We start from the raw sequence: 22693 nt of genomic DNA on the forward strand, positions 1-22693 counted from the left end.
CAGTGGTGATGCTGGGGCAGTGGTGATGCTGGGGCAGTGGTGATGCTGGGGCAGTGGTGATGCTGGGGCAGTGGTGATGCTGGGGCAGTGGTGATGCTGGGGCAGTGGTGATGCTGGGGCAGTGGTGATGCTGGGGCAGTGGTGATGCTGGGGCAGTGATGATATGGCTTTTCCATGGAGCTTTTCCATCATGTTAAAAGGAAGAGAGAAGCTACTGGGAGATGAAGTAGCTTTCTGAAGCTCTTAAGAGTGGAGGGTTTGCCGTTGTACAGAGGTGATTGGGAAGAGGGGCACAGAATGTGTCTACTAAGGAGTTTTATGGGCTTCTCAGAAGAGACTGGCATAGAGGAAGCCTAGGTTCAGTAAAAGGGCAAAGAAAGATACCTTGTCAGCCATAAAGAAATAAATTCTCCTCTTGGAAATCTTCAATTCTGTCTTGCAAAGAAAATGAGATCATGTGTATTGACAGAAAAGACCATTCAGCCTGAGAGGGAAGTGCACTGTGAGAGGAGCCTGGGCTTCTAAAGTCTGGAAGAAACAGTGAGCTGTTCCAGGGGAACAAGAAGGGACAAAGAAGTTCTGCAGAGAAAGGAGACTTCAGAGTATTAGGAGGGCAGTGGCCAAGGCTGGCACTCGCTCTGTCTCTGCTTGAGAATCCTGGTGCTGTCCCACACAGAGTTGGCTTTAATATGTTATGACCAGAAAACCTTGTGACTACCCCAGGCCAGCAACATTCCAACGTTTTGGGGGCTTACTGTCAGAATTTTGTGTACCTTCAGGCCTGTGGATTCCAAAGAAGGGAGGCACAGGTGGACATGTGTCCTAAAAGCAAACTCCTTTGCTTCCTCAAAGGTTTGGAAGCACAGTTGAGAGCTGGAGGCCAGAGATGGTTGCTGTGAGCCATGAAAACTTACAAAGAGCCTGGCGGTAGGTAATGGAGGCCAGAGTCTTTCTCTGTAGCTGTGTCTTACAGCTGCTCTATGGCATTGTCTTCCCCATCCCCCTCACTGCAGCCCCGCCCACCTGCAGCCAAGGGCAGACACTAGAAAACAACTTTCTTCTTGGGACCTCAGGGCCTCAAAGGTGGCCCTCTCAAGCCTTATGTCCCTGCCTCTCCAGGTGGGCCCTGGGCCTGCAGTGTCAAGGAAGCAGAAATGTTCTCGGAGCCCTCCGGAAGGCCATAGAAGTGGATTTCAAGGACAAAACCAAACATGAGTCTCAGGGCATCTACCTCTTCACAGGGGGTGTCCCTGACCAAGATGTGGTGAGTATCCCTCATCCTAGACAACTATTATCTCGTTTGTTGTTGAGATAGGGTCTCACTATATAGTCCTACCTTGCCTGGAATGTGCTTATGTAAACCAGACTGGACGAGAACTTACAGAAGTAGGTCCACCTGCCTCTACCTCCCAATGGCTGGGATTAAACTCGTGAGCCACCATGTTAATCTTATCTTGTATTTTCTACGGTATTGAATATGGACTTCAGGCCCTTGCTTTTGCTAGGCAAGCATTCTGCCGCTGAGCCACAGCCCCAACCCAGCATGCTTATCTGAACTACCTCTTCTCAAATACAAGTACCTAGGGATACTGTCAGAGCACAGCCCCTGGCTCAGCAGGTCTCAGGTGGGCCTGAGAGGCTCCATTACTGATAGCTCCCAGGATGTCCATGCTCCTGCATACAGACCACAGAAGGCATGACTGGGCTTCCAGGCCCAAATCCCTGCCGTGCCCTATTAAAACATGGGGAGAAATGGTATCTTTCTGCCTTTGCATACAGAACTAGACTGAGCACACAGTAGGGCATCAAGAAAGATGATCAGAGGGCTAGAAAGATGGCTCAGTAATTAAGAGCATCAACTACTTTTGTAGAAGGCCTAAGGTCAATTCCCAGCACCCATGGTCAACAATGTTCATAACTGTCTGCAGTTCCAGTGCCAAAGGATCTAATGTCATCTTCTGGTCTCTGCAGGATCTTACACTTCCATGTGTACACCTACCTCCCCACAATACACACACACAACCTAACACACACAATCAATATTTTTTTCTTTTTTAATGCTCTCCTTTTCTTTTTAAAGATTTATTTTGTGTGTGTGTGTGCATTGATGTTTTGACTGCATGTACATCTATGAAGGTGCCAGATCCCCTGGAACTGGAGTTACAAACAGTTGTGATCTGTCATGTGGGTACTAGGAATTGAACCTAAGTCCTCTGGAAGAGCAGCCAGTCCTCTTAACCACTAAACCATCTCTCCAACCCTAAAAATGTTTTTGTTTTCTAAAAGAAAGATGATCACCTGGGTGGTGGTGGTACATGCTTTTAATCCCAGCACTCAGGAGGCAGAGGCAGTCGGATCTCTAAGTTCAAGGCCAGCCTGGTCTACAGAGCAAGTTTCAGGACAGCCAGGGCTTGAAAATCAAAAAGAGAAAGAAAGGAAAAGAGAGAAAGAAAAGAAAAGAGATGATCTGCTGAACTGTTGGAAAATCAGCAGCGCCCAGGCCTCAGGTAAGGACTTCCTGTCTTCTCTTCCCCATAGCACATACTCAGCGCCTATGTGGCAGAGGCCTGTAGGGGTTGCGACCTCCAGCTAAATGTCTGTCTCTTCTATGTGGGCGAACCCCAGATGGACACCACACCCCCTGCCTGCTATGCCAGCCGTACTGACACTGCTACTGCCTACAAAGAGGTCACACAGGCTGCCTGTGGTCGTTTCCACTGGTTTGGAGAGACAGGTACGTGGGTGTGCCCTAGTCCTTTGCCTCTTTCTCTCCAGATAGTGTCTCGGCACTGGCATGTTTCCTTTTGACATTAAAATAGTGTCAAGATGCAACATGGAAAAGTCATATTTATTAAATTAAGATTGCTGGAGAGATGGCTCAGCTGTTAAGAGCACTGATTGCTCTTCTAGAGGATCCAGATTTGATTCCCAGCACCCACATGGTGATTCAAAACCATCTGTAACTCCAGTTTCAGGGATACAATACTTTCTTCTGGCCTTTCAGGTTACCTCTCACTAATGTAGTGCATAGACATATGTCCTGTCCAGCAGGGCATTAAACAGGGGTCTGAGGAGGTCACCTGAAAGAGAAGATGGGGGAAAACAGATGAATGCAAAAAACAGTGATCTGTCTATAGTCTGATCAAATCACAATTTTTACTTTTTCACATAGGGGTTCTATACACAAAAAAGGCAGGACATGGGGAAGGGGATGATGCAGGACCATAGGTGTTCAGGGAGAGTACAGATATCTTCCAGAACAGAATATCAGCTGGATGAAGGTTCAGGGGGCATGTCATTATGATTCTTACTATGATTCACTTGTCCTTATCTAAGTTGGTACTATCCACCAAGGTTACCTATCTACAAGGTCTATGACTATTCAGCCTGGCAATTTTCCACCAAAGCTGCTTGTTTACAATAGCTTCTAGGCATCTGTTTCAGTGTTTTTCCACAGAGACCCAAGACTTTGTGTTAGCAGACATGTATATCAGGCCTATTGCTGATTTTAGGCCTCTGGCTGATTTTAGGCCTTCAGTGCATAATAAGGGCTACCCCTGACAGACATACATGCAGACAAAACACCTATACATAGAAAATAATAAAGAATTTTAAAAATTAAATTTAGGAGAGCAGAGACACAGTTCAGTGAGTAAAGGGGCTTGTCACCAAGCCTGAGTTCCATCCCTAGATCACACATGGTAGAAGAATAAAACCAACTCCCACAAGTAGTTCTCTGACCTTAACATATACGGCATGAACGTGAACATGTATGTGAGTGTATACACATGCATAAATAACATAAATTAAAACTAAGAGCTAGGGGTGTGGCTCAGTGACCAAGGACATATTTAGCATTTGTAGGCCCTAGATTCCATCCCCAGCCCTCAAAAAGAAAAAAAAAAGATGTTAAATGAATATTCTGGAAATGACTAGTGATGGTGTGTGTAAGTAACATATGTACTTAGTACCTGACCTTGACAGTTAAAGTGACTATGGGCAGAGGCTGCAGCTCAGTGGTGGGATTGTTCCTTTGTATGCCTGGGTTCATACCCAGTCCCCCCCAAAAGTAAAATGGTTGGGTATATTTTACTGCAATTTTTAACAGGTAAAGTCTTAAAGTACTGCAGAAATCAAGACTGTGGTTGACCTCAGTGATAGAGTGCTTGCATAAAGCCCTGTGATCTCCACACTGATGTATGTGTCTGCATGTGTGTATGTGAGTGTGTTACATGTGTGTCCATAATAACATACACATACACACAATCTAGAACACATTATAAATAAATATTCCTTAGATTTATAGTTCCCAAAGTCTAGTATACTCACAAATGACCCATAAAATATATGCTACATGGAGCAAGCCTTCTCATTCTCTCTCATTCTCTCTCATTCTCTCTCTCTCTCTCTCTCTCTCTCTCTCTCTCTCTCTCTCTCTCTGTGTGTGTATATATGTATTTATATGTAATAGTTACAATAATTACATGCTTATCTTAACATTTTAGAAAAGTGTCAATTTTGTTGCCCATAATACAAATTTTCTTTTTTAAAACCTTAATAAGTGCCAAGTAGTGATGCCACATGCCTTCAATCCCAGCACTTGGGAGTCAGAGGCGGACAGATATCTGAGTTCGAGGCCAATCTGGTCTACAGCGTTAGTGAATTCCAAGACAGCCAGGACTACACAGAGAAACCTTGTCATTGGGGTTTGGGGGGAAAGGCAAGAGAAATGTAAAACAATATTAAATAAGTGATGGCTTAGAGGGTATGCATATCAAAAACTCAGTACAGTAGCATGGAGAGATTAAGCCTGAGACACACTCATTCCTTCCAGCCTCTGTGACTCACAGATGAAGTAACTTCAAGAGGCAGGGCATGCCTGTAGTCACAGCTGGTGGCATCACTTGGCTGTGAGCTCTGGAGAAGTTTTCAGATCTTTCTAGCCTTGATCCTTCTGGATGTGTTCATTTACATTCCTGGAGATGATCACTAATAATAGCAAACACAGAACAGCTACACGTTGCCAGCTATGAGCTGCCAGACACAGTTTAAACATTTTGCATACACTATAACTTCACCTCACCATAACACCACGATTGTGAAGTAGATGACTCCCTGCCCTGTTTAGCAGATAAGTAGTTGAGGCACAGCCCAAAGGACAGAAGCTGAACCCAGGAAGGACAGCATCAACACCCAGTGTACTTGACATTGCCAGAGTCCCACTCAGAATGACATTGCAGTGTTCACTGCAGATATTATCCTCTGTAAATAGTTATCATGTGGCTCTTCCCATCCCATACAGTAGCAAGAAACTTTGTGTCGACCTTCCCCTTCCTGTGAGTGCCAGGACACAGTCCTGTGGCTAGTTACGCTTTTGGTGGCAACCACTGGATGATATAAAGTTGTGGCTGGTCATTTCAGTCCACTGTGGTCCCATCTTGCATCTTGAGCTTGTCACTTCCACAAAGCCTGCATACATTAAAGATATTCACACTTACCCGGATCCACACCCTCCCACTAATGCTCAAGATGTGCTTTGTTTCCAGGTATTTATGAGAGTGATGATATCAATGCCATCGTATCTGAGATAGAAAAAGCCCTCAACTACTCCCAAAAGGTATGCCTTGGGCCTGGGCTTAAACATGTACAGTTCCTGCCATGGCTGCTGCAACAGAGTACTTTGAATCAAAAAGACATTTATGCTTCTATGCTCCCAGAGCTGTGTTCCTTCTGTAGGCTATGGATAGAACCCTTCGTCATTGCATCTCTTTAGAGTTGGTGAAAAGCAAAACAGTGTTGGTTGCTTATTATAAATGGCATGGAAGATTTCTAAGACTACTGCAGTAGGAGAGAGAAGGTTCAAACACAAACACCACAGAAATAGCTAGGAATGTCAGAAATACCCAGTGAGTAGTCAATGGATGGAAAATCACTAAAAAGAAAGTTGATTAGGTGGCAAGGTGTAGACACTCTTGTTAAAGGCAGACCCAGGACCTAGAACTCAAGGAGGAGCAATTCTGAACAGATATCAAGGGGAGAGTGGCTTTTGCTGAACTTACTTAGCACCAGTCTTTGCTAAAACTAGGTGGAGATGGCCTAAGTGGAGGCCTGGTCAAGATGATGACTCTAAACTTTGGTCCGTGACCATCCATGGGCATTCCTCAGCTGTCTGAGCATGGTCTAACCTATACCTCCATCTATACATGGCTGTCTGCCGTCTGTGTGCTGGTCTTTTCTTTCTTACAAGAACACTAGTTGTATTAAATTGAAAGGCCAATATGACCTCATCCTGACTTCCATTTAGATTTCAGCTGCAAAGACATTATTTTTAAGTAAGGTCACATTTGCAGTCACCAGAAGGTCACTCTGTAACATATCTTAGGAAACACAAATCAGCCCACACCAGCTTCCCTCTCTGTGATAACATCCACTAACAGCCAAGGCTTCAGATGGAACATAGAGGTTCCCTGTCTTCCACTGGATTTTGACCTAAATGCTATAGATTCTGGCCTCTATTGAGTTCCTTCAACACATCCAGCCCCTTCCTAATCTCAGTCTTTGCACCTGCTGTGTTCTCTGCCTGCTATGCCTTCCTCGGTCATCCATGGCTTGCTCTTTGTTATACAAAATTCATCTTAAAAGCCTGGCAGTGGTTGCCCATGGCTTTAATTCTAATACTCAGGAGGCAGAGGCAGGCAGATCTCTGAGTTAGAAGCTAGCCTGGTTCTCACAGCAAGTTCTAGGACAGCCAGGGCTACACAGAGGAACCTTGTCTTGATCATGCCAGGAGCAATGAGAATCAGGGGAATGGAGCAGTGAACATTTAAAGACGAATTACAGATTTACACCCTATGGAACATACAGGGTAACAGACAGGAAGAAACAAAAAGAAGTCTCCAAGGTCTTTTCTGGGGCACCTGGTAGAAAATAGTGCCATTGACAACTGAAAGAGAATGTAGGAAGTCTGTGGTAAGCAGAGAGGGTAAGGCCAAGAGAAAGGTGAGCTTGTCTGTGGAGATTGAAAAATGAGGATGGCCTTGAAGGCAGATGGGAGAAGATAAGGAGTAGAGATAGGGGTCTGAAGCAGTTCAAGCCCAGGATAGACAAAGAGGTTACAGGGCCCATGGTCACGCCAAAGGAAGGATCTGTGAAGGTCTCACCCTCCCTCAAATGTTAGTTCCTGCTATTCATAGATTGACTCATCGCCACACAAGACAGCAGAGCCATGGCCATGTTTTTTTCCTCTATGGCTGCTGGGCCAGTGGACTGGTGGCTCCCCAAACTCTAGCTCATCTGGGGGTCTGTAAATCTCTGGTTCTTAAATGCAAACCATCCTATTCTCACACCTAACAAACTTACGAGGTATTAGTGGACAATAATACCTTAACCCCACCTTATTTTGGATGTGTGCCTATGTTCAAAAAGTGTATTCTGGTGCTCTGAGTGTGAAACTTTTAGATAAAAAGAATAAGTAGTCCACTGTGATTCTGCTAGTGTCTGTGTTGATGCTGAAATAGCTGACTCTGTGGCTGAACATGGGTTTTACATGCTGACTTGTCCAGGCCCCTGGAGTTAACTTGAAGCTCCTCCATTAATGAGTATTGTGGCCTTGGACAAGAACCTTGAACTGACAGAGCTTTGGTTTCCCTATCAGTCAAGAGATATCTTGGCTTCTTTATCAATGCGACAAATATTTGAGAAAAACCAAGTTAATGGAAAAAGGAACTATTTTAGCTCCCAGCTTCAGAAATTTCAGCCCATAGCTGGTTCCTTGACTATTGACCTGAGCATCATGGTGGGGGTGTAGGTGAGGCTGAGCATCATGGTGGGGGTGTAGGTGAGGCTAAGCATCATGGTGGGGGTGTAGGTGAGGCTGAGCATCATGGTGGGATGTAGGTGAGGCTGTGCATCATGGTGGGGGTGTAGGTGAGGTTGAACATCATGGTGGGGTGTAGGTGAGGCTGAGCATCATGGTGGTAGATGTGTCTGAAACCGAGCAACTGATATTGTGACAGACAGGAAGGAGAGAGGGGAGGACAGAGAGAGGTCCAGTTCCTAAGGATCTGCCTCCTCTTGCCAGCAAAGCCCCTCTTCCTATAGTTTCTAGAACCTCTCATAGTAGGACAGAGGACCATGCATGAGCCAAAAGGGAACATTTCATATACAAACTGGGTATAAAATGGTCTCATTATCATGTCTTGTTGGCCTGAGGGCTTGAAACTCTGAACATTAATTTTCCCAGTTTCCAGTACAATATAAGGGGTCCATAAGATTAACCCACAGCGCTCTTAGTCCCAAACTATATTCTCTGGGCAGAAAGAAGCATCAAAAGTCTTCTGTCCTGCTGCACATGAGTATTTATTTACCCACAGTTGCCAATGTGCTCTAACCACGTAATTCCCATTGCAGTGTGCCTTCCTTGTTGCCTCCCTGAAGAACCATTCAGGAAAAGAACTGCAAAGTGGAGCCCTCGAGAAAGACAAGCCAAAGACTCAACAGCAAAGTCAGCCCAAGAAACTCTATCCTCCCAAGCCCACAGCCCCCTCGGTGGCCAGAATGGTTTGACACCCTTCCCTAATAACACACAGAGGATTTTTTTCCAGTTTGTCTCCTTGTCTTTCCTAGATCTTAAAAGGACTGGGCCAGGCCCCAGGGCTAGCACTGGTGGGGACAGAGATTTGGGGAGGGACATCCCATGAAAGACACTGAGAAGAGCACCTGCCTCTTAGTTTAGAGGGGGACACCTATGGTCCACCCACTCCCCTGTGCTTTTGCTTATGTCTATCTCAGCTTCTCTCCCTAGCCTAGTTCTAGGATCTCCGTGGAAATACACTCACCTCCTCTGCATGTGGTAGCTTAACCTGGAGGATTTGTAGGGAAAGAGTAAGGTCATTAATAGGATTTGTTACTGGAGACCAAGCTTAGCAGGGGCAATGATGGGACTCTCAGATGCAACCTGAGCCTGCTGAGGAGTATACTCAGTCACAGGCATCAAACATGTCCTGCATAAAATGCTCATTCCTTACCTAAGTCATCAGGGGACCTTCTAGAGGGAAGACCTTCATGGGCCAGTACTCTGAGCTGAAGACTCAGTGAAACCTAAAGGCTGTTCAGCAGATTACTGACTGAGCCGCTAGTGAATACAACACATTTCATAATGGGGACGTCTGTCCCAGAATGTATAGCTTACTCATGGGGCTGCACTTCTAAGGCATTTCCTGGATTCACTCAGAGAAGCCCAGTAGCTCAGACTCATCCCTATCCTCTCTTAATAACCCTACTCTGGGAGACCCTCAGAATCTCAGAGCCTTCCTCTGGGACCTTTACTGGTTCACAAGCTGACTCAGTATGAGGAAGGCTAGGCCGCAGCATGGCTTCCATTGGGCCCTCCTGACAGGCTAGCCATTCCCTGGAGTGATAACATCTAGGACCTTTCCACCACAGGCACAAAAGAGTCCTTTTGCTGGCCTGGTGCCTTGGGTGACTTTATTAAACTATAACTACATTCTACTTGTGCCTAGTAAGGAAAGAATTCCTTACTAAAGGGCCCAAGAGGACATAGAAATGCCAGGCAGAGTGGTACATGTCTTTAATTCCAACACTTGAGAGGCAGAGGCAGGAGGATCTCTATGAGTTCAAGGCCAGACTAGTCAATACAGTGAGCTTCCAGGCCAGCCAAAGCCACATAGTAAGACTCTGTCTTGAAACAACAACAAAAACAGAGGATAGAATTTACCTAAATGGTTGTTTGTCTTACTGGAGGTCCAGAAATTCTAGTCCAGTAGGAAGACAAGCAGAAAACTAGCAAAGAATATTCTGGCAAGTATCCAGTGGCTCTTCTAGTGTGCTTTCATAGTGTATACATGAATGCACACATTCAGAAACTTTGTTCACTCCCAAATTCAGAGTCCACCGTGAAATCTACTGCAGAAGGTAGTCCAACCGTGCCTGAAGTGCTAACTCCCTTAGATCCCTCCCTATAAACATTCTTGGTTGGCAGGTTGAGGTCAGGGTAACTGGGGAACTGCCTACCCCAGGCAGCAGGCCTCGATGGGTAAGATGGCCTGTTTTCTAGAGCGTTAAAGATGACCTGGATGGAGACACAAGCTCCCAGCTGAAAGCTCTGAAGTGTCACTCCCTCGATGGTGAAACAAGGGTCTCTCCAGGTAAGGTGTGACAGTGGGCAGGTGGATGTGGAGAGTCAGCTGAGGCGTGAGTTAATATTGAAAGTAGCTACCAGACAGTGAGGTTGACCAGCCCATCAGCCAAGATGCTTTTCATAAAGCCTGTAGCCACCCATCCTCTACAGTCAGTTCCCTATTTGCTGATGTTACTGAGCTCAGGCCCAAAGGGGTTCATCAAAAGAAGCCATAACTATTTTTTTTATGAAAAAAACTATAGTTTATTTTATTTTTTTTTCTCTTCATAAACCTGGGGCTATGTGTCTTCATTTTGAAGAAAAGGATTTATAACAGTGTGGTTCATGGCAGCGAGCCCAGGAATCTTCATTCTGTTTCTTATCAGCCCATCTGTAAGCTGGGGACCATGAGGAAACAGTACGAGGCACACCAAGCACTTAACACTATGTCCAGGAAACGTCAGGACTTGGTGGCGGTAGCTCCAGCTATCACTGGTCCAGACAAGGCCAAGGAACCTGAGATGGGAGTGAAGTGCCTGGGATTCCCATGTCTAGGGTAGATCTCAGCTGAAATTGAGGTAGCCAAATAGCGTAGCTTCATCAATGGGACCTACAGAGTTGCCCAACCAACAACTCAAATGTCTTCCAGCTGCAGCTCAACCTGGGAAAGAAAGGATAGTGGAACAGAGGACGAAGGCCAACACCAGACCAAAAGCAAAGCTCTTTCTGTTCTACACAGAGTCTGAGAATAGTGTGGGTAAGCTAAAGCCAATGTGTGTCTGAACAGCTCTTGGCCCTGGACAACCTGGTGAGGAGAGTAGCCCCCTCCAGCTAGCTACCTCAGGCCTCAGCCTCTGGAACAGGTCTGTCCTTAAACAACTCAGTTCTCCCAGCCAGAGAAATGACCATGCGGCTTCTGCCATTGGCACAGAATGAGAAAACCCAGTGCTGCAGGTGGGGTCTCAACTGTCCTTAGGCACACTGGTACCTCCTGGAAGAGGCAGTTTCCTAAGCCCTGAGGACAATTAGGAGAGGAATAAAGATTTCCTTCCCTAGGCCTGCCATTGGGTCCAGGCAGAGTGTTACCTATGTTACTTACTTCTTTTCTTCGTGTAACAAAATACAAGCAAAAGCAACTAAAGGAAGGCTTTATTTGGGCTCTTGATTTGATGAGTTATAGTCCATCCTGGTGGGGAAGTGGAGGGAGAAGCTGTCAGATATGGCAGCAGGGACATAGGCAGCTAGTCACACTAGGCCTGCAGTCAGGAAGCAGAGAAAAAGGAAGGCTGGCACTTCTCCATTTTCCTTTATGTCCTCCAGAACCTCAGCCTGTGTGGTAGTGTCAGCCAATTCAGAGTGGGTCTTCTCTCCTCAAACCTCTCTGGAAGTTCCCTTAAAGATACAGGCAGAGGCATGTCTTCTAGGTTGTTCTAAATCCAGTCAGTTTGACAATGAAGATTAGCCAGCACAGTACTGGTTCCAGCTGGACTCCTTGCTAAATGGAGAAAGGGAACCCTGAGCAGCCCGCCCCATCCTCATAATTTACTTTCTACATCTTTAGCAAATTATACCTAAATAATTTGCAATGAATTTGACTTGCAGAGAGATTGATATGAGAAAAGGGAAAAGGGTGAGGCATATCCATGGTAACACTGCTGTATTTCTCCTAGGTTCGGTGTACAAGAGGTACACTCAAGGAAAACCTATTAGAAGAATTAATTCTTCCATTGAGCTGCCCAGGAAGGACACTGTTTGCTCAAGTCAAGAGGTATTCAGTTGTGCATATCACCACGAGCCCCTTAGTAATTTCTTCTACCAACCATATCTTCCAGGAGGGTGGGCATACTTGGAAGAGAGGGTGCACCTGTTAAGAATGCGTGTTTACTGTGGCATATGGGATAATAATATTAAGTTCCAAAGTGAGTCTGCTTATGTCCTAGCTGGGTGGCCTTGGGAGGCCACATAACTACCTTCAGTCTCACTGTGCAAAATGAATACAAGTTGGGGTCAGTGTGCACACTTTAATCCCAGTACAGAAGAGACAGAGGCAGGTGGATCTCTGTGAGTTAAAAGCCACCTTAGTCTACATAGCAAGTTCCATGACAACAAGGGCAACATAGAGAGACCCTGTCTGTCTCAAAAAAAGAAAGAGAAAGAAAGAAAGAAAGGAAGAGAGAAAGAAAGAAAGAAAGAGAGGGAAAGAAAAGAAAAAATCCAAAAATAAATAAATAAAATGAAGACAAATCACTCTTTAGGCCTGACAGTATTTTATTCTACAGTGGACAGCCATTTGCAGGCTGAAGAGACGGAAACTGGAGCTCTCCAAATGCCTTGGTCCCAACTGTAGCTATCAAAAGTCAGTACGGGGGCCGGCGCTGACCAAACACTGCACTCTCTTCCCCAGTATAGAGATCAATGTAAGTCACAATGTGGTGTTCTCCATGCCCCATTCTTTTCTTACCTTTTGTCAGCTGCTAGTGGCAGAGAGACGATCAGGGGACACTAACTTCCACTCCTGCCTCACTCCTTAAAGTAGGACTTCCTCAGTTGATGGAAAATAGAGAATTATGACAGAAAAAAAAAAAGCCAAGTCCCCAGGGTCTGAGACCACACTCTTGAGTAGATGGTAGGCCTAGAAGCAGGCACTAAGCACTCAGGCCACGCTGGGCACTCAGGCCGTGCTGAAGTAGTCACTCCAAAGTGTTGGTACCCATCTCTTTTCTATCAGTGTGATGAGAAACTATAACCAAGGCAACTTTCAGGGAAAAGAGTCCATTTGGGACTTGTTATTTGGGAACAACAGTTTTAGAGGGTTAGAGTTCATGACCATTGTAGTGGGAAACATGGCAGCAAGCAGGTAGGCAGGCAGTAGAGCAATATTTGTGGGTTTACATCTTGATCTGAAGGCATGAGGCAGAGAGAGCTAATTATGGATGGCATGGGCTTCTGAAATGTTAAAGCCCACTTCACTGATAGACCAACAATCCTTAGAGTCCATGGGGTGGGACATTCTCATTCAAACCACCAGAGTACCTAACACTGGCCATGGCTCTGTTAGGACTGCAGAAGAGAACAGGTCCCCTCTCTGCTTTCTGTTCAAGAGATGTTTTTCTCATTGTTCTGAGAATGCAGTAAGTGCTTTCAGTACAAGGTAAAAAACTGGCTTCTTTTCCTCTTTGCCCTTTGAAACCAGGTTATCAACATCAGAGGAAACTAAAAATAGCCAAAAAATTATCCAGTAAAAGAACCTGGAGTCATTTTCATATGCTGACCCCTCTCTGTCCAGGATCATCTTTCTGTTTGAAGTGTATGGACCTTCAGCCTTTCATTAAGGATTTTGTGTTTAAAGCTTGGAGATGGTGTGGTTTTTACTATTCCACTGACTCCATTTGTCATGGCACCATTATCCCGCTTCCCTCTCCTTCACAGAACCATTGAATCTAGTAGTAAACTAAAAGAAAAATAACTTCAATAAACAAAATTGGTCCAAACATGATGGTCTCTGCCTGTAATCCCAGGACTCAGGAGGCAGAAGAAAGAAGATGATGAGTTCAAGGCCAATCTGAGCCACATAGTGAGACCCTGTTTCAAAATTAGGCATGCAAACAAATACACATATATACAGAAAAATATGTTGAGGATTGCTTATTTTAATGGCATAAACTATTTAGGGGTGCTGAGACTATGAACCGATACTGATAGGAGATTAGCCTCTGCTTGCCTTCCCCAGGGAGTAGTGAGACACATCCAGTGGACACTGTGGGAAATGGAGGCATACATCACATGCATGGAGAAGGTGATGAGGTGCTATGTGCAGAGACTGCACTGGCTGCTGTCTGGTGAGTGTGACTACAGCCCAGAGAGGTGGGAGGGGCCTGAGAGGAACTGCTGACATGAATCCCAGAGACGGGCCAGTGGGCTTAGCCAACCAATTCTCCTTATACTGAATGAGCTCTGGGTCCAGAGGTCATACAAGGTAACAGAAGTGTGGACAGAAACCAGAGAGAGCTTCTGCCAGCCTAGGCTGCCTACACAGCTGTCTGCCTCCTTTCCTATCTGTGCATGATTGAAGACATCCCAGTTCTGATCACAGCTGTTAGGATGGTAGGAAATGAGGGTTATGAGAGAAATAAGACCTGGGCATTAATGGGGCCTGCTCGAACCCCTTTGTAAAGGTAAAAACGGAAGGTGTTCCAACCCACAAGATATCTTCTCCACATTTCCCATGGGGTACTAAGGTACCTCAAAGAAAGGTACATGGAAGAGGCAGGCTGAGGAGGCTCAGGCTTACATTCTAGAGGAGGGCTGACTATAATTACAGGTGTGGTGGTCCTTACCTTGAAATCCCAGCATTTGTGAGGGAGAGGCCAGAGGCCAGGGGTCCAGGGCAAGCCTTGTTTGAACATCAAGGCCAAGAAGCCAGGCTGCCATCTTAAAGTAGACCAGAAATAAAATAGATAGGAAACAATTTAGCTTTGCTGTTGAAGAGAGCCTATGGTCCCTCCTAACAGCCTGTGTTGCTATGCAGGGTCCTGTGTAAGTTCACTAAGTCAAGTTTTCTGTAGAAAGCCTACTGTAAGTAGTCTATAGACATGGCTTGCAGCCATGACTGTGCTTTCCAAAACCTCTCTCCTCCTAAGCTCCAGAAGTGATTGACAGGTCATAGGCTAGGACAGGGCAAAGGGGAAGTAGAGGGGAGATACCTTTTCCTGTCCTCAGCTCACACAAGCCACTCAGAATAGCTGATGACTGTGTGCCTTCATTTGTAGCCAGGAGCTCACACCTCCCACACAGCTCCACACCCAAGCACCTGTACTTGAAACTCACCTGAGAGCCAGAGCTATAGCTTAGTGGTAGAGTGCTTGCCTAGCATGTACAAAGCCACACATTCAGTCCCCAGGACTCACACACCCAAACTCCCCTGGAGGTACTTCATTCATTCATTCATTCATTCATTCATCCAATGAAGAATTGTTGAACTCCACCAAGTATGTGCGGGAGGGAAGACAAGTACCAGCGGGGCCCCTGGGTTCATGGATCATGTTGTCTAGGAGAGAGCTGTTAACCTCTTTGTAACAGGTCTGATATGACGACAGTGACAAGTTCAGGGAAAGGAGGAATACGGTATTGTGAGGGGCTGAGGGCTAGGGTGGGAAGTTGTCATCTCATCTCAGAGAAATCATCCCTGGAGTGATGCTTAAAGATTGCTAGGTGGTTACCAGACAAAGAAGAAAAGCAGGCTGGGGCAGAGGTCTTGAGGGGAAGGGACAACTCTGAGTTCAAAGGCAGAGAAGGAGACTGGAAGCCAAGTAGAAGCCAAGTAGAAGCCAAGTAGAGAGCATTCAAGTAGAGAGCATCAAAACCTTAGTGAACTTACACGGGACCCTGCATGCAGCACAGGCTGCCAGGAGGACCCATAAGGCTCCCTTTGACTACAAAGCTAAATTGCTTCCTATCTGTTTCATTTCCTGTCTACTTCAAGAGGTCAGCCTGGCCTCTTGGCCTTGATGCTCAATCAGTAGTCCTGGGGGATTTGCCTTCCCTCTCACACATGCCTGGCAGGAGACACAGCCAGAGCACTTACGTTACCAATAGCAACAGGAACCCTAATAGATTTTCCATTGCTTTTGCAATAATCCTCTGATTGCTTTGTGGATGATAAACTATTGGGGAACAGAGTGGAGCAAGGGTTTCCTGGTCTGACCCTTTTGGACGATAAAGAGAGCTGGTCAAGTAGGGGGGTCTGAGAAAGATGAGGTAGGCAGGGCATGAGAAACTTGGGAGGTGAAAATGCCCAGGGCATGGTGGTTAACACTGTGTCCCCACCATTGGGTACTAAACGAGATGTTTGTAGTTGAGGTCTTCGGAGGACAGACCAGCTGGCTGACTAGTCTTATAGACCATCCTGCCAGCTTCAGGCTGGCTTTCCTCTTATTGCCCCTATGACAGAATTGCTTTGGGACACCCAGATGAATCCTGGGAGACCCTGGGCAACAAGGCCCACCAAACTTGATCCACTTACTGTGACTGGTGCCTAGTTGATATTTCAGCCATTTGTCAGTTTTCTTCTGCTGTCCCAGTGAGCACCAGTGTTCATGACACTGGTCACACCAGATACTTGCTGAGCTTCCCCTGTGTCATCTCTGTTCAGCCTTGTAAGATCAGAAGATCAAAGTTTAAAAATGCCTGACTAAAGTGTGGATTAGGGGATCAAGACAAAACCTAGCCTCTAAACTGTGGGATTCTGGGCAAGTTGCTAGCCCTCTGGAACTCCTCTTGAGCCTAGAACAACTTTTTTAAGTGTGTTACCCATCCCCCATGGGTATCTCTATACAGTCCCTCACCCCAGCTTTCTCTCCAGCTCTCTAACATCCCACCCCTTCCCTGTCTCTGCCACCATCTCTGAGCAGGGAGCCGCAGGCTGTTTGGCACCATATTGGAAAGCAATGTGTGCATCCTGCTGGATACCTCAGGGTCCATGAGCCCCCACTTGCAGTGGATGAAGACAGAGCTTGTTCTACTGATTTGGGAACAGCTGAGGAAGCACTGTGACCGGTAGGGACAGGGCTAGGGTGCATGGGGTCTAGAAGATCAAAGGGTAGATCCCTAGTTTCCCAGGCTGAGCACAGTTCCAAGGAGCAGAGAGGTTTCAGAAACAAGAACTGCTCTTTTGAGGAGTCTGTTGAGGGGAGAACACTGTGTTTTGCTCTACTGCTGCGTTAGTCCACTCACATTTGCATCTAGAGTTTTCAAGGGTTACCCTCTCCTTCTTCAGTGTCTGGACATACTGTAGAGTCCTCAAGAGAACAATCCTTACAGAGGTAACATCCACAATTTCAGCATGAAGCGGCCTGTTCTAACCAGTCCTTTTTTTTTTTTACTCCTTTCTCTTTCTTCCTCTGCAGTTTTAACCTGGTCAGCTTTGCAAAGGATCTACAGCTCTGGCAGAACACTCTAGTGGAAAGCACAGAGACGGCGTGTCACGAGGCTATGCAGTGGGTGGCCCACCTGCAAGCCCAGGGGAGTACCTCAGTCTTAGAAGCTTTAATGGCAAGTGCTGCCACTGAACCCTACCATGTAACATGACAGAGATAGAGACACCCCATACCGGTGGCCCATGATGCTTTAGGACTCACAGTGTATCACTTCATTTCATCCTCCTAGCAGCTCAGTGGCATGGGTTCTCTTTCAGATGGAGACAGGGAGGCTTAGGGAGGTTGGGTGGCCTGTCTGAAACTAACCAGATAGGAAGTGGGCCTTTTCCCACCTCCCCCGGTCCTGACCCCCAGCTCCCTTGGTCTATCTTAGGCTACAAGATCACTCTCTTTCTCTCTCTCTCTCTCTCTCTCTCTCTCTCTCTCTCTCTGTGTGTGTGTGTGTGTGTTATGATCTGTGTGGAGTATGCAGGTCATAGCACATGTGTGAAAGACAGACATCTTTATGGAGCTGGTTCTCTCCTTACAACTTTCCATGGTTTTAGGGATCAAATGCAGGTCTCCAGGCTAGCATAGAAAGCAATTTGTCTTGGATGGCCCAGGATCTCAATCCTAATGGGCAATTTTATAGAATCCTTTCAGACACATTTTCCTTAGGGACAGTCTCCTCTATTGGGCCATCATTTCTGCCCTTCCTAGTGAATCTCCATGCCAGATCTGACTACCTTGGGTATGTTCTCTTAGAAAGCCTTCAGCTTTCAAGATGTCCAAGGACTGTATCTCCTGACTGATGGGAAGCCAGACACAAGCTGCAGCCTCATACTCAACACTGTCCAAAAGTTCCAGAAGGAGAGAGGCGTGAAGGTGCATACTATCTCTCTGACCAGCACAGACAGGTGGGCAACAGCAGTAAGCTGAGTTCCCTTCTCTAGAGTGTGGCCCTCCACTCACCCACAGCCTCCCTTAGACACAGGAATGGGAGATGTATTGTCTTTATTTGTGGTCTGGACACCACAAACCTTCTCCCTACCCCAGACTGATCAAGCAACATCTGCCCTTACATCACTCTGCAGCCTTGAACTGATGGACCCCAGTTCATGAATCCTGCTGTCCTCTGCCCTTCTTTTCTTGGGAAAGCATTTATGAATATTTGGGGAAACCAGAAAAGAAAACATCAACATAGCACAATTCTTAATGTTATTTATTCTTTGAAAATTCCATCCATGTATACATGGATGACTGTATCTACCCCCATTCCCACCTCCAGCTTCCCTGAGGCCCCTACAATATCTCCCTCTCGATTTCTTGGGGTTTTTTTTCTTTTTAAAAATTATTGTTTTATTTATGTATGAATATTTCACCTACATGTATATATGTGTACCACATGAGTGCCTGGTGCCTTCAAAAATCAGAAAAGGGGGTTCAATCCCCTGGAACTGGAGTTATAGATAGTTGTGCGCCACCATGGATCTTAGGACTTAAACTCAGGCCCTCTACAAGAGCAACAAGAGGTCTTAACCGCTGAGCCATCTCTCCAGCCCCATCTTTCCTTTTTATTAATATAACACACTGAGTCTAGTTTCTGCTGCTTGTATGTACATGAACATGAGGCCATTTACTGGAGCATGGCCAACATACTAATGGCTACATGCCCCCAAATAGCAGCTCCCCCTTCCGGACTAGCCATCAACTGTTAATAACTCTTTAGCCAGGAGAAGGACTTCTGGAACCCCAACCCTCCATGCTGGTATTAACTGGCTTAATCTTGATAGCACAGTTATTATGTCATTCAGAAGAGCATATGTTACACACGATGCAGCCTCCTCAAAGAAGGGCTAGGACATGTCTCATTTGCAGAGTGCTTGCTTAGATGTCTGAGGCTCTGAGTTCAATCTCTAGTAAAAAATAAACTTTGTTAATAAAATTGATTATCTGGGCATATATTTTCTCTCTCTGACTAAACTATAAACTCTGTCCAGGCCATATTTGTGTTCTTTTAGGCCTAACATACAGTAGACACTGGTGCATACTCTGGCTGAGAGTGTACTTGAAGGTACTTAACGGTGGTCTTGATGGTATAACCTGAGGCCTGATTGGCAGGCCACTTTCCCTTAAGCCTCCAAAGGCTTAAATTTCACTGTGGTTCTGGGGTTCTGCTTGTCCCTTCTAAGCCCTGTGAATCCCTTGAGCCTCTGTTTCTCCTCCAGAGCAGCAATTGAGTTCCTGAGGAAGCTGGCTTCTCTCAGTGGGGGACGTTACCACTGCCCTGTTAAGGATGAGGCCCTCAGCGGGATTCAAGGCTTGCTCACCAGAGGCTTCATCATGGAAAGGGTAGGTGATCAGCCATAAATGCGAGTCTGTTGGAGAGGCTTCAAGAAGCCTCCACAAACCGGGGTAGTACGAGTTTACTCGTCCATGGCGGTGGTCGGTGGTCAGGGCGCGCTTGCCCCTCCTGGAACCCCCACCGAGGCTCCAGTTTTAAGGTACCGGAGCGCCCCCGGGGTGGGGGTGGGGGCCGTGGAGCCGGTAGGGAAGTCGGTCATTCAGAAGGGCTCCTTCAGACTCAACGATTAGAAAAAAAAAAAAAAAGCCTCCACAAGTACTGGCTTCCTTCTACCTGAGATCTCTGCTTCTCTTTTGACATGTAACGCTGATCAAAAAGGGCATATTTCCTGTGGCTATCACCCTAAGCCAGTGGTTCTCAGCCTTCCTAATACTGGGACCCTTTAATACAGTTCCTCATGTTCTCGTGACCCCCAACCATAAAATTATTTCATTGCTACTTCATAACTGTAATTTTGCTACTGTTATCGTGCATAACAGTATGTAAATCTCTGATATGTAACCCCTGTGAAGGGTCCTTTGACTCCCAAAGGGGTGGCAACCCACAGGTTGAGAACTGCTGCTCTAAGCCAGATCCCCTTGAAGGCGGGATTGCTTTACTTGGATGGCTGCTTCGGATCAGCCTCACTCACACCCTCACTCTGACACAGACAAATAGCTCAAGAAGCTGAGTTATGTGCCCAAAGTCAGACGAAGGGTAGAGCCAGACCCCAAGATGTGGTTCAGAACCACTGGGCTCTAATTCATGGGGGCTTCTGACTTCACTGTTCATTCTCTGAAACAGACGTTTAGCTTTGTTAAGCAACATGTAATGAAGTCATCAGTTACCTATTATATGACAGACTTCCTCCCATCTAGCAGGAAAATGGTATACATATTTAACGTTTTTATTTATTTATAGTATGTATAATTGGTCTGTTGCATGTACACCTGCATGCCAGAAGAGGGCATCAGATCCCATCACAGACAGTCCTGAACCACCATGTGATTGCTGGGAATTGAACTCAGGACCTCTGGAAGAGCAACCAGTGCTCTTAACCACTAAGCCTTATTTATTTGTTTTCATATTTTTTTTTGAGATGGTATTTTGGTATGTAGCCCAGGCTAGCCTTGAACTCTCAAGTCTCCTGCCTCCACTTCCCCAGTACAGGGATTACAGGTATGTGCCACCATGCCTGGCTTAACTTTTGTTGCTGTTATTCAGAAGTGCTGGGAGTTGAACCCAGAGCTGGGCTAAGCATTCTTCCATTGAACTACATTTCCACATCCCTAGGCCTTGGTTGTTTGAGAAAGAGTCTCATGTAGCCTAGGCTGGCCTCAGATTCACTATGTGATTGAGGCCAGCCTTGAACTCCCAATCTTCCCTTTCTCTGGCGCTGGGATAAGATATGAACCACCACCCTATTCAAAGTGTTCTGCATGCCTCGTGGGACCAGCCGCTGCCACACTGCTGGTGTGGCACACTGCTGGTGTGGCACACTTCTGATGTGGCACACTGCTGGTGTGGCACACTGGTGGCAGCCTCCTCTCTGTCTCAAAGCTCTGGTTACTTGGGAGTCTCTGTTTAGAGTTAGGCTCTGGAGTTTCAGTAGTTAATGTTTTGGAAACATTTCTATGAAGGAAGGGCTGAATATATTCTACTGACTCACCAGCAGTTTAGGTAAGGCACATACCACATTTGCCACATGGGCCCAGGAAAAAGCCAAACTCTCGGAAATTTGGACACTACCTTGGTCCCTCCCCACCTCCACGCCTTCCCCCATACACTGCCTCTCAGGCATCTAATTTCAAACCCTCCTATGTGTAGAGTGGCTGCCTGGATACATGGAGACGCACAAGCTGAGGCCCACCAGGACTTCCTGCCTCTGGTGAGAGGCGACATCTAATTTGCTCTGACTACCATCTTCTGAGATGTTAGATTTTCAGGTCTCAGTATAATGAATTCAGTATAATGAATTTTGCATTCATTTCCCCTTACCCAGGATCCCAAGTTGCCACTATTTGAAGGTGATGACTTGAAGATACTGGCTGAGGAGTTCACCAAAGCTAGAAACCTCCTCAAGCAAGCCCAGGTCTTCAGGTATGCTTGTCTGACTGCCCCTCCCACCTTTTTAACCACCCAGATGGACGTGCCTTTAATCCCAGCACTCAGGAGACAAAGGCAGGTGAGTTAAATGCTAGCCTTGCCTACATAGTTGCAGGGTAATATAGTGAGACCTTATCTCAAAGAAAAATCCACTTATGAGGAAAAACATACAGTATTTGTCTTTTCCCAGCCTACCACCCACCCCCAAGGATCCATTTTTCTTTGCTTTCTGCCTTCTAGATCCCAGCTCCTAAAGAAAGATAACATGAAATCAAAGTTTACTTCCTGCTAGAGCCATGTTCTCAGGTAAGAGGAGTGGATGCCATACCTGTCCAGTGCCTACCAAGGGCCAGCCACATGCTGCCTTAAGCACACATGTAACTGTGAGAAGGATCAGGAACTGTGATTTCTGTGACTTGAAAAGCCATTCCACAGAGGCCACCCACTGGGCACCCCTGACAGAGCAGACTGACAGAGAAACCTGTGATCCCTAAATGGCATTCAGGAAATAAAATGTTTAGCACTAGGATGCTCTGAAGGCTGAGGGAAGGAAGCCCTTTATTTGAGTATGGGACCTCCTGGGCCTACCTCATTCCCCTGCCTTCTCCCTCAGCACACCATGCACTGTAGCCACTAGACTAAGACGTTCCTCTTGCCACCCTCTGCCTAGTGACTCCTGCTTATCTGTCAAGGCACAGCTCAGATAGCATCGCTCCACTATGAAGATGTCCCTGGGACCCATCCAGGACCTCCAGGAAGATCTAATGCTTCTGACTTTCCTCCTCTTCTGGTTGTCATGACCACCATGCCTCTTGTGGCATTCAGCACTGCAGATCACCATGCCTGCCCAATGTTGTAAGCTTTCTTCACCATGATTCCTCCAAGAAACTGCTGTCTTAACCATCCATAGATCCCCAGACACCCTGCCTCATAGCAGTCACATGGTAAGCAGTGAGCACCCACCTGAATGTGACAACCCAGCTCTGGATAACATCCAGATGAGGCGTCTTCTCCTGGCTCTTCCTTGTACTTCTTACCACCCCATCCACAGCCCAAGGCAGGTACCAGCCACCTAGCTTGGGAAAGACACAGCCAAGAGCCAAGTCCACTACCACCCCCATCACCTGCTACTGGAGGCTGCTACGGACCCAGTCCAGAGTAAATGCTCTGCTACAGCCTGGAAAATCAGGC

At 46.4% G+C, this 22693-nt stretch overlaps 1 protein-coding gene across 1 annotated transcript in view; it reads left to right on the top strand.

Annotated features, from left to right (window-relative positions):
* Vwa3a (von Willebrand factor A domain containing 3A) overlaps positions 1-21794 on the top strand; it is a 56381-nt gene extending 34587 nt beyond the window's left edge. Inside the window, exons 13-28 of the mRNA XM_028764207.1 lie at positions 853-927; positions 1120-1264; positions 2539-2734; positions 5547-5617; positions 8410-8559; positions 10076-10145; positions 10788-10895; positions 11809-11906; positions 12418-12555; positions 13869-13977; positions 16549-16693; positions 17044-17188; positions 17818-17969; positions 19281-19404; positions 21399-21496; positions 21743-21794. Of these exons, the coding sequence (XP_028620040.1) occupies positions 853-927; positions 1120-1264; positions 2539-2734; positions 5547-5617; positions 8410-8559; positions 10076-10145; positions 10788-10895; positions 11809-11906; positions 12418-12555; positions 13869-13977; positions 16549-16693; positions 17044-17188; positions 17818-17969; positions 19281-19404; positions 21399-21496; positions 21743-21794 (1876 nt within the window). The remainder of the gene's footprint in view (positions 1-852; positions 928-1119; positions 1265-2538; positions 2735-5546; positions 5618-8409; positions 8560-10075; positions 10146-10787; positions 10896-11808; positions 11907-12417; positions 12556-13868; positions 13978-16548; positions 16694-17043; positions 17189-17817; positions 17970-19280; positions 19405-21398; positions 21497-21742) is intronic.
* The last annotated feature ends 899 nt before the right edge of the window (positions 21795-22693 follow it).

This window comes from Grammomys surdaster, unplaced genomic scaffold, assembly GCF_004785775.1.
Source record: "Grammomys surdaster isolate TR1022 unplaced genomic scaffold, NIH_TR_1.0 142, whole genome shotgun sequence".
NCBI classification, from domain to species: domain Eukaryota; kingdom Metazoa; phylum Chordata; class Mammalia; order Rodentia; family Muridae; genus Grammomys; species Grammomys surdaster.